Raw genomic sequence first — 18,134 nt, forward strand, 5'->3', positions numbered from 1 at the left:
ATCAGTTGGCATCAAGGACAATGAATTGACATTTTGGTGTGCTAATTGTTCCATGACATCAGTGCCACATGAGTTATGGCCATAGTGTGCATGGATGTGCCTGGTTTTTAATATTGCTTGTCCTTCTTGAGATAGTACACACATTCTAATACTTTTTAAAATGCTGGCGTATGCGAGGTCTTCAGACTGGCACATGTTTTCTGTTAATTCTCTGTATTGGTAATGTTGACAAAGGTTGACATTTCCTGTGCTGCCAAGAGTTTTACAGCACAGTTTGTGCTCTAAGGTTCAGCTTTAACTGGTGTCAATTGAAGAAGATCTCTGAAAACAAGAATGTGTTTTCCTCCAAAGAGCTGTTCGTAGTCTGTTTTGAGGACCTCTTGTAATATGAGGTGCATCAAAGCCAACATTAGGTTGGAGACCATGCTCACGTCATCTATTTGCAGCATTTTCATTTGTTTGAAAACTCTGCATAGTTCCACTGCAGCTTCTTTGGAAAGTTTGTAATAGTCTAATTTATGTTGGTGTTCTACTGGAAGGAGTAGTAAACGGTTCAAAGTGACAATGCCTATGTTGTAGGCAGCTAAACCTGTGGGGGCAGTTACACCAGCTGACCGTTTGTTGTTTGTCACTTGTCAGCTTGTCACTTGTTTGTCTGTTTCCTCCATCCTCCCATTACAGTTTTTTTCCTCCCCACCACCCCTTCAGCACTATCTGAAATGTCGTCAGGCCTAGTATGATAGTCGCTTGTTTTGTTCCTCCCCTCCCTTTCGGCACCCCTCTCCCTCACCTTTTGTTTTTCTCTGGCTCTACCAGAAATGTCATCAGGCCTAGTACGGTTGTTGCCTGTCTGTTTCCATTTCCTTCCCACTCTCCCACTCCCTTCCTTATCTATGTCTTAGCTCTTGCACTATCTGAAATGTCGTCAGGCCGATACGATAGTTAATTTCACATCCTTACTGTTCATGGCCTGTAAGAATGTGGTTGTATTTTCCCTTGTTCCCTCCCTTGCCTTGAAGCGCTTTGAAACACATTGTGTATAGGCGCTATATAAATAAACGATCATATCATATCATATCATATCAATTGTTGAAGGAACTTGCTGATGATTTTGATTAAGTATATTTTGCCTGAACCAGCTTCACCACTCACGTATAGCAGTATAGGTTTGTAGTTTTGGCAGGTAAAATTTGTATTTTCATGTTCCACACCATGTTCAATTTGTTTTGTTATTTCTTGGAAAATGATGCACTGCTCATTGTTCAGTTGTGATGTTAGTACAGCGAAGTCTTCTGTAGCTTGTTCATACTGACACACGGTGTTTTCTACTTCTACCATGGCTAATTTGCCTTATTTGCTATTAGTGGCTGTCCAAGTGGTTCTTGGCTTCCTGTTACAGAACGTTGACTACTGTCGGGCGTGTCCACTTGTAGTTGGGCCTGGAGTTATTCTTCGTGTTGCTGTTCATTGTACAACATTGTTTGGTACTGTGTAAAGTTTATGTTTGTTACAGTGCTTTCATTTGCTTTGAAAGCATCTTCATAGGAGTCATATGTATCCAGTAACTCTTCTTCTTTTCTCCATGGTTTAAAAAGTTGTAGCAGGGACATGTAATACAGTTCTTTATGTTGAGGAGTTTTTAATGACAATTTGATATGATTAATTAAGCTGTGTTTGTACGTTTCACTAAGCTGCCTTCACAATTTACCACTCTGTATCTACCTTTCTTTTTATCTGGTTTAACATTATTTTTTTATGTGAAGTTGAGGGCTACGTGGTAGGGACGCATGGTTTCCAATGTGTACTGCTGTTTGGGTAGTATGTGTCTAGTAAATTGTTTTTCAAAATGTGTTGGCTGTTGGGATCATTTTTGGCTATTGTTTCTATATCCTCATATGATTTGAGAACTCTTTTTCTAGATTTAGCAGGACCAAGACTTAGCCATACTATAGTGTCAGACTTTCCATACAAGGCAGTAGTGGTTAAACGGTCTGCAGCTTCATAGCAGCCACATTCTCTATGAGAGCATTTTATGCCTAAGCTGTACAATTTCTGTTATAGTGTTTTGTCAGATGATATGTCATCCCAGAGGTCCTGGAGCTCTGTTTTCTCTGCTTTGGTTAAGTAGGCTGTGACGTATCGTGCAACTGCAGCGGAATTGTCTGCAATGTATTGCACATCTATGTTTGCATTCCATAGGAGGGCAATGATTGCATTGTAATCATTGATGTATTTTGATTCTTCGGTTCTTTTTATGTAATATGTGTTCTTAGGTGATTTACCTTTGACACTATGTCTGACTGAAGACATGAAGTTGTTTACTTGACCTGTTGCTGAAACTGCTTGCTCTAGGGAAACCAAAGAGGCATTTGGTGTAGTATTTCCCTTTTTTTTTATATTTGCGATGACAATATTTCCCACATTTGTGTCTTTGAAATTGTAAAATGTGTGCATGAAAGTCCCTATGTGTTGTTTGTGAAGGGATTTCACAAGTGACATATTTGTGGATGAACTGCAAAACAGTGGCATCACTGTCCTGACCAAATTTAGGAGCATCTTTAATCCATAATAGAATGTGGATGTGTCGTGCTCCTCTGGCTTGGTATTCTTTTCTCCAAAAGAAGTGTTGCACTTCTCCGAGGGGAGGAACAATCTTATTACAAATAAAGTGTAGCATAGCAATGAAGCAATGAGGGAATTATCCAGATACATTTACAGGATCTAGAGAGCAGAGTTCTTCTGGTGTTTTTATATCTATGTTTGTTTTATTTTTGTTTGCTAGGCATGGGAAATCGTGTAAATCTTCCCATGCATATTCTGCACGACTTAATGTAACAAACCAAGTGGGTGGGCCAATGTTTCTTATCATACAGCGTACATCTCTGTGACATTGGAACCAGTATTCTTTTGTACACAAATGTTTGCTAAAAGATTTGTAATACTTGACTCTAAAACCTCATCTTTTTCTTGCACTTTTTGTAATAATTGCATAGCTGACATATTTTGAAAATGGGTACCTGATTTTAATGTGTGTGCAACTCCTTAGCATACAGTTGCTAGTTCACTTTCAAAGAGAAGATGGAATATGTATTCCACGTTTGTCTGAATCTGGGGTCATCAAAATACATTCGTAGAGAGCGATATTCTGATGCTGTTATCTGGGTGGGTCTATCAACGTACCTTCCTCGTTTTCCAGTAGGAAAGAGTAGAGGAAAGGTCTGTGCTTCTATACTTTTTTCCCATATGCTGATTGGAGAATCTTTGGCTTGTCGCATTTGGTACGTTTCCAGTGCATCATCTATAGTGTCTTTAGAGTGTAAAGGATGAATTGTATAATGGTCTAAAATATTGTATTCTGTAGCAGGATTTAGAAGTTCAAATTGACCAGTTTCTGGTGACTCTTGAATTTTTTCAATGGTTTCTCTTAGGTTTTCTTCAATATTAACTTCTTTGTAGTATTCATTGTTGTTTTGTAGATATTGCAGGGCTTGACTAACTTTATGTAAATCCACAAGTTGTTGCCAAATTTTTTTGTCTTTTGTAGGTACGCCATTTACTAAGACAATTGAAGATTGATCTATTGGCCGGTGCACTCCTAGAGTGTGTACATTATCTTTGAGATCTAATGGTAAATAAACTACTTTGGCACAACTGCCTTTGATTAATTCAGAGGGAGGTAATTTGTCTGTTTTTGGCTGGAGGCGTCTTATTGCTTGAAATGGGTGCACTGTTTGAATTATGATGCTCTCATATAAATTTAGTTGTTGCAGGGGTTTTGGTAGTGGGAATAATTCAAAGTTATTTGTGATAGCACGTGAAGGTGTTTGGTTGTTGTCAAGTTTTGCAGTGCAGTAATTGCAAAGTATTAAGGGGTTAGTAATATCGTATTTGTTTTCTGCTATAAGGTAAAGAGATAATTGGAACCATTTGGAATCTCCATTGTCTTCCATTTTGTATGTTATGTCTATAGTTTTTGTGGTACATTTAAAAGAAGTCCTGCGGCAACACACACACACACATGGTTTGTTACTTCAGCGGAGGTACTTTTAGACTTTAGCATTTCATTTTGTATGTGTTTAATAGAAGGTTGCTATTTCTACAGTAGTTCCTAGTTTGTTGTACATCTATTTCATTTTGTAAGTGGCTTTCAAATCCAAAATATTTTCTCTGAATATGCTCTATTTCTTTGAGTAGTTGCTTGGCTGTACCATGTAGAAGATTGTTATTTAAATTGGCTAGTGCTAAAGGAGGACTTTTAGCATAGTAGAGTTTTTGGACTAGATTTCTTATAGTTGAATAATGTGTTGATATCATTTTGATATGATGGAAGGTGCTTATGCAAATAGGTCCTGAAATGCAGGCTAATGAATGTCTGTGTAGTCCTGTGTATTTGTGCACTGGACAGGCATCCATATTTTGTAGAAGTTTTATTTTGATTTTGTCTTTGCTTTTTACATACTGATTGAGGAACTGGCATAAAGATTTGAATGATTTTTTGGCCATGTTACATATTGATGTGCACAGCCATTTGTAGACTGGACGTTTTGGTTGAGTAGAATGGGGAGGTGATACTGAGTTTTCTGGGAATATTTTTGTGAGCAGAGTTTCTTGTTCCATAATGGTGTTATTAAGTTTTTCATACCCTCGTCCTCTGTTAAGTATGGCAATTGGGTTTGTTTGCTTTTGTTTATATGCTTCTTCATTAAAATATGGTTCTGTGGTCGTGGTGTGACTCCATTCACCTCCACAGATGTTTAAGAAGCTATTATTGTTGATATTCTGTTTATTGAGAAGTCTTTTTTTGTAGTTTAGTAGTTCGTTTTGTTAGTGGTTTCATCCTGTTTAAAACAAAAAAAAATAACTTCCTTTTGAGAAGGATTGCACTGTCTACGAGAGCTTCTAGGATTAATTTCCTGAGGTAGGTTTTAAGGGTTGTGCATTATTTCTCTCCTGTTTTTAAAAGTTTCTGAAGGACTCTGTGGCGGCACATGTTTTGTAAAACATTTTTTTTGGTATGCTTACTTGCCACTACATCAAGATTTATAGGTGCAGCGTTAGCTGAAGTCTTGTTAATCACTTTCTGTGTGGTTTTACATTTTGATAGAGGAGGGGAGGGAAAGGTTCTGTACTGGAAGCTTGTTTTGTTTCACTTAATGACTGTATTAGCTGTTTTGTGTGAAGTTTTTGTACAAAATCTGCTAGAGATGGGTGCCTATTTTGGACACTTTTATTTTGATTTGCTCTACTTCTGCGTTGCTTTCTACAGAGTTGCTTTTTGGTAGGCATTCTTTGGGGTCTGTTGGATTAAAAAAAGAAAGTGTGAGTTGGGCTGTTGTGCAGTGTATGCGTGCTTTGTGCATGAGTTTCTGAGTATGATGGTAAGTATGATTATGGAGGTGTGCGATTGTGCAATGGGCAGCTACATCAAGTTGGGAAGGCTATTCTTGTATTTGTGTGTTACTATACTGGGCTTCAGATGACAATATAAAGTATGCAACTGGCTAGGGGAAGCACTAATACTAGATCTACGGGTAAAGGGTTAAAATATTTGTTTCTTCTACAATACTAAAATGCCAGTGTTGTTTGAGTAACAGTTAGAACATTTTGTTAGTTTTGTACTTACTTTTTTGTATGGAAAGAGGAGGTTTCTTCTAAGTCCTTGTTCGTACTTCAGACGCTGATGCTTTTCAGGAGAGTGGTCTTCACTAAAATTGTAAAAGAAGGAAGTTAGTGAATATGTGTATTTATAGCACTTTTGTTAATGCAGACATTGTTTTGCACTTTCCTTTGCCTATGTGCATCCTGTATATTTGATTTAGAATCTGTTAGTTGAATATGTTTTTCAAATAAGTATAATAGTAAACATAGAGAGCACACTTGTTTTTTAATGTTATGTTAATGGATGTTAATAGATAGAACACATATTCATATGCATTTTTTGCTATTTCTACTGGGTAAATGGCAGAGATTGTAAATAAAAGCATTCAATGTATGGCTTTTTGAGGGTGTGGGAGATAAAGCAGAATGATTTCACATAGAGGCAGTGGTGTTGTTTGATCTGGGAGCCCTTCTAATGATATTGTCTGTGTGTGTGTTTGAATGAAGATGTATGTACTCAACCTGGCTGCGTGTAATTATACAATACACTGGACAGTCTTTTTCATAATTATACTGTTATTTTTCCCATCTTATAATAGGTGTGTGTGTAAACAAAAATTTGGAGAGCTGAAAGGTTTGGAATTGACACTTCATCATAGCAGATGGGAGAAATGACAGTAAGTTCATTTTACAGTTTAAACAGGGTAAGTGGCAGTTACTCTGTTCATATTTTTATTTATTTTATTTTACGTTTTTAAGGCACTTACACAGCCCGTGGGCATCGAGGTGCTGATACATGAATTGTTTGTTTTTTAGTGGCGTAATTATTTTGTCTTAGTTGCGTATTTATAACGCACTTAAACACCCAGAGGTTTCTAAGCGCAGACCCAGGGATCGAATCTGTGTTGCTTCGTGTTGTTTTTCTTTCAAGGCGTGCACATTGCCGCTGGGCTATACTCCCAGAATGCATTGTATTACTAGAAGAGGTGTACATGTACTGTGTAGAAAATATTCATACCTGTAGTCTGTGTTCATGCATGTGGATGGGCATGAATCTGCCAGTAGACATCTTGGGGAGTTGTACAGTAGTTGTTGCTGTAGGTCCTTTGCAGTCACAGCCAAATTGTACTGAGAGTGATCAATAGTACATCTAAAGTGCTGCTCTTTGATGACAGAGTTAGATGTAGAGTTCTTGGATGTGTTTGGTGGATGATTGTGTGACTGCTTAACAGTAGCCAATGAGGAAGTGGTGCAGAGAGTGCAGTGGAAAGGGTAGAAGGGCTGCGCCAGTGTTACTTACGTGCTCCACGGACAGCGCGGTTGTTCGCAGACAGGCCATGCCACATCTGGGGTTTCCGAGCATGAAGTGGGAGTGTATTTTGAGGATTAGCCAATCAGGTGTTGAGGTTCTGCTCCATATTGAGAGGGGCTGTGTGTAGTGAAGATGGCGGAGGTGCAGAAAGTCAGGGTGTTGGTGGTTGGAGATATGTTTGTGAATGGTTTGGAGCAGTATGCTAAATGTAGGAATGTGGCTTACCATTTTGACACAAAAGGAGTGGATGTGGTGTGGAGCACTGTGCCTGATTTGAATTTGCAGGCAATTCTAGTAGTTTGTCAGGATATGGCTAGGTTTCATAGTCCACATGTAGTTGTCTTACATTGTGGTGCTGTGCTTTTGGGCTATGTCAGTGCCCCTACTTTGTTGTGAGATCTGCAAAACTTGGTTCAGGCAATCATGAAAGTCCTTCCAAATGCCAAGGTTATTTTTTCTACTTTGTTACCTAGAGCAGTATGGGACAATAGTTGTGTTTTTTGTCCTCAGCAAAATATTGCTATGTATGCAATCAACCGAGGCATGTTTGCTTTCGTGCTTAGAGCTGGTATGTTTTTTTGTAATAATGAGAACATTGATTCTGGTAATGTTGTTTATTTTAAAGAAGATAACATTTCTTTTTCTTTTATGGGAAATGCCATGCTGTTTTGGAATATAAGGGTTTGCTTTGGAGAAGCTAATGTGAAGATTTTTGGAGGAACATAAGAAAAAAGAATACAAAATAAAAGGTGTTTCTGAAGCATCTGCAAAAAAAAAAGGCTCTTTTCAGAGTCAATCTCAAAGGGGAAATGGGGCACACTATTTAAATGTTCTTTCCCCACGCTCAGAGTTTTCGATTTGTTTGCGGACAGCGCGGTTGTTCGAGGACAGCGCATATTACATACAGGGATTTTGGGGTTGAGAGGCATGCAAATGAGACTGAGCAGAGAAGGGATTGGTCAATAAGGTTTACTGTGTGTGTTGTGTAAGGAGAGAGTTTGTCAGTAGGTGTTTTTCCTGAGAGAAGGGCAGATAGCTATGGCTGTGTGTTTCAGAAACTAGATTGTTTGGATTTTGGGAGATTTGTGGATAAATTGGTTGGATGTGCATGTAGATCACTGTGGGGTGGCTGCACATCTTGGATTCTCTCATGTGGAAGTGCACTGGCATGGAGTGTGTGGAATGAAGTGGGTGGATTTGGTACCTCTCTGTGCTTCCTTGGTGACACAGCTTCATCCAGACATTATTATTATTCATTGTGGAGGGAACAGTTTAGGACATGTGTCTGGAATCTCTTTACAATTTGCAATTAAGGAAGGACTTGGGAAAGTCATGGACATGTATCCAAACTCCAGAGTAATTTTTTCCCATATTGCACAGAGACAAATGTGGCTGTGTTCTTTTTCATTTGGTCCACAAATGGAGAAAGCAAGGCACAATGTTAACAAGGCTGTTTGTGCCTTTTTGAGAGATGTTGGTATGTCCGTAGCACACACATTTTTCGCAGAGATGGAGTACATCTTACTTATGCCGGCATCAGATTTTTCTGCGAAATATACAAAATGCATTATGACCTTTTTGGGGCTTATTTGTTGTTTGTTAAAGTAAATTGAAATCTGGCAGAAAAATCGGACCAACAACTTGGGGAAGAACTTCAAAAACTTGGGTCTTTAATCGATACTTGGTTGGAAGTAAACCCTGGGTGGCATATTGTAATTGCAGGGGACTTGAATGCAGACTGCCTTGATGATTCATTAGTTGGTGATCTTTACATCTCTAATTCAACTGTTCTAGTGTCACTGGGAGCTAATCCCAAGCTGTGGGCGGGATTTGGTTACATTTTGTGGAGATGTGGGGGCTAGAAATGCTTATAAACAATCTCCCGACGTGGAAAGCTAGAGGCTGCAAATCCATTATTGATTATATTTTTTGCTCAGGGGGCCTTTTCAAGCTCTCAGGGAAGTTTGACACTATTGAAAATAACTTCAGTGACCATTGTATGCTCACCATTGAAATTCATTCTGTAGCCCAACCAATGGTTAACAGGACCTATAAACATGATCTGGAAACAGATTGTGCAGGTAATAGAATAAGATGGTCCGAGAAAATAAATGCTAGATTTATGGCCATGATGATCAAAGATCACGATAGTTACTCACATTACCAGCGGGTAGAACAATACTCGCCTGCCAAGTTTACTGATTATATTAGTAGGTCGCTGCATTCAATGAAGGTGTTATTTAGTGGCACGAAAACAGACAGGAGTAAAAAAACACATAGCTTTGACAGAGAAGTATGGGAACGTAAACGAAAGATGAGGAAGGGCACACGAATCATCACTAAAGCAGGGTATTCTAGGGTCTGCACAGCTGCTATGTAGAAAAAATAAGACTGAGATACACAAATTGGTTGATACAGCATCGTAGTCTTATATCACAGCAAGATGGTGAAGACATGTTAAAAGCTTTAATAGGAGTCAACACAACTAACTTCTGGTAATTAATTAATAACATGGATAAGAGTCAGGAAAATGTACTCCTGAACCCCATAAATAAAAGTCTGTGGTTGGGACACTTTGCTTATTTGTATGGCAATAGACACACTGAAACTGTGGTAACTTGGAAAAGTAATACTCCTTGGCTTTGGAATATAATGAGAGGGAAATTGTAGATATAATTAAGAAATCTAAAAACTCAGGTGCACCCGGTCCAACCAACCTATCTAATAAAATACTAAAGAAGGATCCAGTGATTTGGGTTAAGATTTTGCGGATGTTGTTCGACAACATTCAAATTACAAAAATGATCCCTCAATCATGGAGGGTGTCAATAATTATTCCCATATTAAAGAAGGGTTCTCGTCAATGTCCCTCAAGTTATAGGCTCATTGCCCTTGCAGACCCGGAATCTAAACTGTTTACATCATTGGTGTTAAGAGATATCCAGATGTGGATTGAGGAAAATAACATCCTGGACCTGAGACAAACAGGTTTCTGGAAACAGACGGGGACTGATTGCGGTGGCTTGATGATACACAGCCTTATAGCTCAATCCATGAGGAAGAGTGCCAGGTCGACCTTTGTTGCATCTATGGACCTAAGCTCCGCTTTTGATCTTGTAGATAGAGCTACATTGTGGGAGATATTAATAACTTTGAAAATGCCACCGTTTCTTCTTGATATAATAATTGCCATCTGCACCGATACCGGTGTGATGGTCAGATTGGACTCAGATGGAACTTTGTGAAAAGACCTAAACATTTACAATGGCCTATGTCAAGGGTGCAGGTTGGCACCAACGATCTTCAACCTATACGGAAGTGGTGCGCATGTGGCCATGTCTAACAAAGGCCTACTTCCTCCTAGAATTGTGAACATTCACCTAGCGTGGCTGGCCTAGCGGATGATTTCCTTCTTATTTACACGACCAAGGTAGGTCTTCAAAGATTATTAAAAGCCTTTGAGGACTTTATTAATGGTCTTTCGTTAAAAATCAATCCCTCTAAAAGGGTGATAGTGCGCCTTGGAAGAGACAATAAGAAGGAGAATGGTTACACATGGATGTGTGGCGACAATAAACTAAAAGCAAAGCCTCTATTTAAATACCTGGGCTTTGCAATATCAGGTACCAATTGGAGATCTCTATTCAAGACACAACTAAAATTAAATGCGGACATTGCCATTCGGCAAATGCGGCTCCAGAGGTGAAATTTTGTAAATTCATTATTGTTCCACTGAGGGAATTTTACTTGAAAAAAGTAATTCCTCGTTTAACCTATGGTATTGAATTTCATTCGATGAGTCGGGAGACAGACCTGTTATATACCGAGAGCTATATATGGAAATCAGTCCTTTACTTTTTACCAAAATGTATACCAGTGGAATTAATTAGGTATGAATTCGGTTTAAACTCTTTGGGTGCATGTGCAAGTTGGAAAAGATTAGTTCTGTGGAGGGAGTGTAATTTCGGGACTGAAGGGACTTTGTACTCATACCCAGGGCAGGATACTGGAAATCCATTTACTCAAGCACTGGTTGTGGAAACTCTAAACTATCTGAAAAATGTGGGTATGTCAGTAAGTTCTTTAATGAACAAACCTTCACGTGTAAAAGAAAGTGTGATGGGCTTTGACTGGTTAAATATAAAAAATAAAATTACAGAAACTTCTCTGTATCATCACGCCTGTTCAATCTACAAATGGTATCCAACTATGGAAAGACACTTACTTAAATATCCATGTAAACAGATCAAAAATGATTATATGCGTTTTAGGTTTAATGTTATTTTAACAAATCAAATTAATGTTATTAGAAATATTCACTCTGAAGTATGGAGGTGGTGCAGATTTTGTAGAGTTGAAGGTACAGTTGAATCCTTGCAACATCTATTACGTGTATGTCCGGCATTGAAATCTGCATGGCTAACTTACTTTGCAAAATATGTTCAAATTACTGCCAATGTAAATAGGGAATTTATCTGGACAAGAATGTTACACAATTGTGAAGATAATTTAAACATTGAGTGGCTACTTATTTGAGGAATGTCTGTGCTCTGTTTTAGACGATGAAAATCCTTGGTTGTTTAACATTTTTTTTATCTGTTTTAGATGGCAGGTTTAAGGTTTTATATTTTCTTTGCTTTTTTATTTATCAAATAGAAACCGATGTATAGTAAGTTTGAATTGTGATATAGAAGTTCTTTTTATTTTCTCTTTTCTGTGATATGATTGTATGTACCTAATTTAACAAGGTTGTTTTAAGTTCTTTTGTAAAGGTTTAAACAAACCAAAACAATAAATAAATAATAAATAAATAATAATTGTGACCTTTTTTGGAATTACAGCAAACCATTTTGCAGTAGGTGTTGACCATTTGAAGTTTTTGAAACACAAATAAAACAAACAAAGGCTCTTTTCAGAGCCACCACTTCCTCCCAGAAAAAAGTGCAATGGTTGTGACAGGGCAGCACTGCACAGATTTATGATGTCTACGGACTGTCCATGGACTTCTAAAAATGCACAGGGCCGTGCACTATTTATTTGTCACTTCTGTTTTTAAATTGTGAAAGGTGGCTCTGAAAAGAGCCTTTATTTTATTTATTTTTTTTAAATTTTTGTGGTTTTTTAAACACGACACACAAGGAAAGGAGGGGGAAGGAGGGTAAGGAAGGGACACCAACCACAGGGATACGAAAGGGCACGTGGAGAGAGGAAGATGTAGGGTGGGCTTTATTCAGGTAGGTCGCAGACCTTCTCATGCTCCTTCGAAAGCAGTCCAAAGGTTCTCCCCCCGGCAGAGTACTGCGTCGCATTACATGCACAATATTGTGACCCTCGAAAGGTAAGGGTCCACAGCATCATGAATGACCTGTGAGGCAGCTGGAGGGATTAACTGTCCCACAGGAGTGTCTTTTGTGGTGACAGGAGTAGAAAACAGAGGATGCTGAAGAGGAACTCAACCTACTATGTTTATTGCAAGGTACAATCTTACGAATAGCCCCACCGTCGAATGACTTTAGGTGTCGCTTCATTGATCCAGTACAAAAGCTATATGAACCAGGCTTGCCATGACTCAGCACCATGTGGCACTGAGTGCAGATCACCTTGTTCACATGAGCTTTTAACTTTCCATCAACGGTGGTAAATAATCGCCACACTCAAGACTCGCGATGAGTGCTAGTAGTAGGGACTTCCACTACCTCATCCTCTTCATCCGTCTCCTCTGCACCCTCATGCCTGTTCCTCTCTGCAGGCCCTTGGGGACGTGGTGGTGGTGCAGGGGGCGGGGGGCTGATGCGGATGCAGTAGCAACAGAAGCGACATTTGTGATGTCATCTTTGATGTCCTGGGTGTTAGTATTAGCAGTGCACGTTGGTAGCGCGAGTTATGGTGGCTTAGCTTACCATAACTGGTGAATTTCAAGGGTTTTTCTGTTTTACTTGGAACCATAACATAACTTTAACAACGTTTTTTTTCACTGAATTTCATAGGTTTTCAGTAGCGCAACTTAACCATAACGTCCCTTTAACAAAGTTTTTTTCACTGAATATATATATATATATATAGAGAGAGAGAGAGAGAGAGAGAGAGAAAGAGAGAGAGAGAGAGAGAGAGAGAGAGAGAGAGAGAGAGAAACAGCAAGAGAGAGTGAGAAGAGGGTTGTTGAAAAGGAACATTTCTGGATGGCATGGCAACTAATAAGTTTAGAGATATGCATCAGGAAAAACATTGAATATTATTTTGTGTGGTCCTCATTAATAACAACCAGTGTGCTCTCCTTGTACTAGATTTTGCCCAGTCAGGATTTTATGAGGCATCATCTGCAGGCTTTCTGGTTCAAATCATGGGAGCTGCTTGCCAGTGATCCACTTACTCTGCCCCACTGCCAAGTCCCGATGTGTGTTTCGTCTCCCTGAATGTGCTTGTGTTGCTGCCATCTGCAGCAGTGACCATCAATCAGTCACACCCCTCAGCGGCCTGTCCTCATTTGCTCACCCCCCTTGGTTTGCCTCTTGAACTGGTTGGAGGTAGGTCCTGGGAGTTGTGCATTGTGGCCTGGTCCCCGAGATCAGGAAGTGCAGAAAGTGCATGCTTCAGGGATCAGTGGTGCTACTGACTCTTGTGTACTTTTCCCGATCCCCACCTGCCTCGTTTAGAGTGCACCCCAAGCCCCACCTCCCTTCGTGTGGTCAGGTTTCCCCAGTTCCCTGGTCGCGATTTCCTGGTCCCAAGGGATGGTCACAACGATCACCCAAGTTATGTTTGTACAATGTGTATTTTAAGAATTAAACATGTCTGAGTTTGAATTAGTATGTGCACCTCAGTCACTTTTAACGTGCGTGTGTGTTGTGTGTGTGCGAGACGTGTATGTGTGCATGCGTGCTGTGAAGGAAATGTGTGTTGATCGCAAAACTTTGAATGAGTGTGTATTTGTGTGTCTGTGCATTTCTTCTGCCTGTGTGTTGTGGGTGGAAAGGGTTTTTGATTAGTACTCCCACTTTAATTTGCGGACATATTTTATTTTAGACTTGTGCACTTGTGAAGATGCAGCTGGTGCTGGGCCACGAGGGTGCGAAGGCATATGTCTCAGTGTCATTGTACACCCAAAAGTCTGGAGGTGACAGCATGGGATGGCAAAGAGATGATGAAAGGCTTGTGACCTAAGCCTTCTCAACAGTACTATCTGTTGCTGTAAGCTGTCTGAAACGTCCATGAGTCTGGTTGAATATGTTACAGATAATGCCTGTATGACTGACAACATATGGGAAACTTACCAAGTAGCTCGGTAGTCGTTAATGCCTTCTGCTGTTGGGTCATCTTGTAGTTCAGGTCGTGATATCTCACATCAATGTGCACTAAATTATTCCTAGACATAATGACAAAAGGTATGAGTTAACGAGCGTGGCCTTACCGCTCACCATGAAAAACATAAAGGAGTCAACATTTCAAAGAGAATGAGAATACTGTTGTCCTACTTAGACCTTAAACATCTATGTAAAAATGACAATATATGTGGGATTACAGTGTTTTTGCACATGTGCAATCTAATTTGTGCCCACTCAAATATATGTGCACTGAAGTTGCATTGCCACTAATGCGGTAGTTTGCTTATCTGCTACCCTCATTCTGCCAGTCAATCTTCCTAGTACCTTCAATAGATGATTAAAGCAAGGCATGCATTTACCATTTCATGTTTTTTTTGTTTTTTTTTAATATGTACATTTGTTTTTATAATTTGTCCATTTGCAATCGGAATTGAATGCCTCTTAATAGGGGTTGATATATTGACAGCAAGATTGGCGATTAGTTCAGCAGTTAAGTGTTCCTGCCATGAAAGAAACACTGCTAGCAGGAAATTGCCACCCTCTGAGATGACCTATCCATGGGGTGGGGTGATAAACTCGGCTGGATTACAATTTCGCCATATGTGGTTTGTAAATACCGCTGCAGGCAATTACAACAATGGTAAAAGTGTAGTGAAAAACACATTTTCATACATCTCATACATTTCTAGCAGCTACGCAGATACCACCGGAGTGTAGATATTTGCTGCCAACTGTACCACATAAAAACACCTGTGGTCACAAAAGAAGATATGCATTATAGCATCAGGAAGAGGCCCTCAAAAGTACACACGGCTTGTACAGCAGTGCTTGAATCTTGATTGACACACACAAAAGACGAGACGCTTCAGGATGTTTCATATTACAGTAGCTTTTTATACCTTTCAAGTGCTGATCTTATTTGAAGTGGTACATTGCAGCATTTTGGGGAGGCATTTTTTCGGTAATGATATGTCATTATCAGTAAGAAAATAAAAACTGTTCAGGTTAAAGCACTTATCATGCTATTTCTACCATTAACATTACTGCTGTTTGTATTATTTAACTCTGGTGTAACTTAACTACTGGCGGCAGCCCGGTGGAATGGATTCTACCTTCGGACTGCATTTTCGATATAGGAATAATTTTACAACCATTGGTAAATAGCAATTCCCAGCATTCCACTACCACCATTCAAATCACCCTACCCTCAATGAGGCCCCATGTGTTCGTCATGGCCGCCAGTCCACGTAATGAAACAGAACGAGCCGTGTGTCTCCAAAGAGAACGGCACCAACATTTCTTTTGTAAATATGTGTTCACTGTTTAGCAAATACCACAAATCAGTCCTCTGTTTGTGTTTACTTAGTTAATAGCATACATGGCAAATGGCAGCTTGCAATGCAGCTTAAATACAGCACTCTATGATCTCTCTGCACGCTATCTGGCTCATATCATCTTTTAAATGTGGCCATAACCCTTCTGCTAATCGTGCCTATTAGGATACTTCCTGCTATTTTATATTATGGCTTTTTGGTATCCATGAAATAAGTCCGTTTGCACTTTTTACCACTGAGAAATCAATAGAATCCATGGCGGGCTAATGGCAACGTAACCTCATTAATGCAGTTACTATTGATTGCTGTTGGTCAAAAGCTTAGCAACACATCTATTTTCATACGGTAACCTCTGAATTTGCACACCATAAAACGTTTGCCACAGTAAAACGGCATGTTGTTGTCTTGGGATCCAAAGGATATTGTGAAATGTGTCCTCTTGGGCCAGTAGTGTGTTTACAAACTGGGCCGCTAGTTTCAGAGGTCATTTAGGAAGAGAATATAGTGCACAGCTGGAAACGTAACTAAAACAAGGGCTCGCTAGTTTATGTGCCTAAGCTTAAAAACAATGTTTTACAAACATATCCTAATGTGTGCAGCTTCATTTGAGACACGTCTCAGTGCCATCAACAGTCAATGATCAGGATCTCATTTGACTTTGGTCAGGAGAATATTTGCCTCTGTCACAACTTTCTCGTGGCAGCGTCTTTTCGTCTTTTCATGTCTCAATGTCCTTGCCAGTTCATGTCATCGTTGAACTGCACTTAGTGTAGCACCTGTCATCAAGAGTTAGAGGTCATTACGAGTTCGATGGTATTGGTGAATGCAGCAGTATATGACAAATGCCACAAAAGATCAACAGTGCAACAAATGCTGCCGGCGATATTCCAGGTGGACAGTCCCATGAATGACCAGCTATTTTTAACTCCCATCTCAGAGGTGGTGGTAAAAATTCAAAAGTGGCCCATGCATTTCTGTAAACCTTGTTTTACTGTACAGAAGGGGAGCGGTGGCAATGTGCTCGATTCAGTAAACAAAATGAAATCATTACTGGAAATGGTAAAAGGTGACAAGGTGTACTAAAATGTTGAAACCCAAATCACAATAGGAAGCTCAGGCAGGCAAATCAACAAACGCAGAGGTATTTCTGTTGTAAAGTTTACTAATTTACTAATGAATTGTGAATAATATTTCTGAATTAGTATGTGTGTCCTATTCTTTGACATCACAAAACAACACATGTTGAGCACAAATTAAATGAAGACATAAAACAAAGACAACTAACAATGCAAATTCAAACATTGAAGGTTAGTTAAACGGATGCATTTAGACAAGTACCTTGCAAAAGATCAGAAAGGTATGGAATTCAATCATGTTCCTAAACATCGAAGCTGAGAATCATTTTAATAAAACTATGTGAGCACAGTGTGTACAGATAACAAAGAAGAAAGTAGACAGGTGAAATATATAATCAGTGCAAAATGAGTCAATCATAGAACATAATCAAAACATTGCAGCAGTGTTTGCTGTTGAAACAGTTCATACAAGGTAGCTACAATTAATCTGGTTTCCAATCTAGGCCCTGAATCATGTACTTATTTGTGTAAAACAGGGATTTGCGTGCCATTCTACCCGCAAATCCCCATTAGTCAAACAGGGATTTGCGGGCAGAATGACACGCAAATCCCTGTTTTACACGCAAGGAATTCCATGAATCAGGGCCTTAGTATATAGTTCTGGATACTGTGCTGGGAAATAAATCGACCCCTTAAAAGTTGATATTACGAGTTAGAGGGATCCTCAATGTAATGTAATGTAATGCATCATTTTGATAGCCCCTTTCACCATTTGTATGGTCACAACGCACGGTAGGTTTTGGAGGGATTGAAGTCCAGGTATGGTAAATTTGTGGAAAAGTGCTAGTATGCATTCCATGCTGGTTGTTCAGTTAGATCACACACTTCAGAATCGAAAGGCTGATCGGGCTAGATTCGAGAATCAAGTATTGGTAAGACCCAAGGGCAACGTCACCCCCAAAGGAACTGATGTATCAGTACCCATGCAAATTGGGGGGTTAAAGGACCTTTTACTCAAAAAGAAAGGGACAGAAGGCGACAGTTACAATTGTGTTTGTATTGTGGAACCTCAGGGCATTTTTTACGGGATTGCCCAGTGAAACCACCTAAGAAGGTGGTAGGAGTCGCCCACAAAATCAATATGGAATCAGAGCCGGGAAACGACCACGCCTGACAAGCGTAGAGGTCCGCTTGCCGAGCATGAAGAAGGACAATCAGACCTCGCACCTACATAACAATGGTCCTTATAGATCATCGACAGCCATCTCGTATGTACACAGTGAGAGCATACATTGATAGCAGAGCCATAGGAAACTATATGGATCAAGAATTGGCTACAAGGATGAACCTGTCTCTTTGTGAAAAAACCACAACTGATGTAATCACCACTGTCGATGGGACCAAAATAGCTTCTGGTCCAGTAACTCATTCAACTATGGAGATGACACTGTTGGGTCAAGATGGGCATCGAGAGAACACTGTGTTTGACTTA

The 18,134-nt window shown here is 39.6% G+C and overlaps 1 protein-coding gene across 1 annotated transcript in view; it reads right to left on the reverse strand.

Moving 5' to 3' along the window:
* ASIC5 (acid sensing ion channel subunit family member 5) overlaps positions 1–18,134 on the reverse strand; it is a 593,203-nt gene that overhangs the window by 43,092 nt on the left and 531,977 nt on the right. The window contains exon 9 of the mRNA XM_069630322.1: positions 14,182–14,273. Coding sequence (XP_069486423.1) covers positions 14,182–14,273 — 92 coding nt within the window. The remainder of the gene's footprint in view (positions 1–14,181; positions 14,274–18,134) is intronic.

This window comes from Ambystoma mexicanum, chromosome 6q (genome assembly GCF_040938575.1).
Source record: "Ambystoma mexicanum isolate Mex_15411 chromosome 6q, UKY_AmexF1_1, whole genome shotgun sequence".
NCBI classification, from domain to species: Eukaryota; Metazoa; Chordata; class Amphibia; order Caudata; family Ambystomatidae; genus Ambystoma; species Ambystoma mexicanum.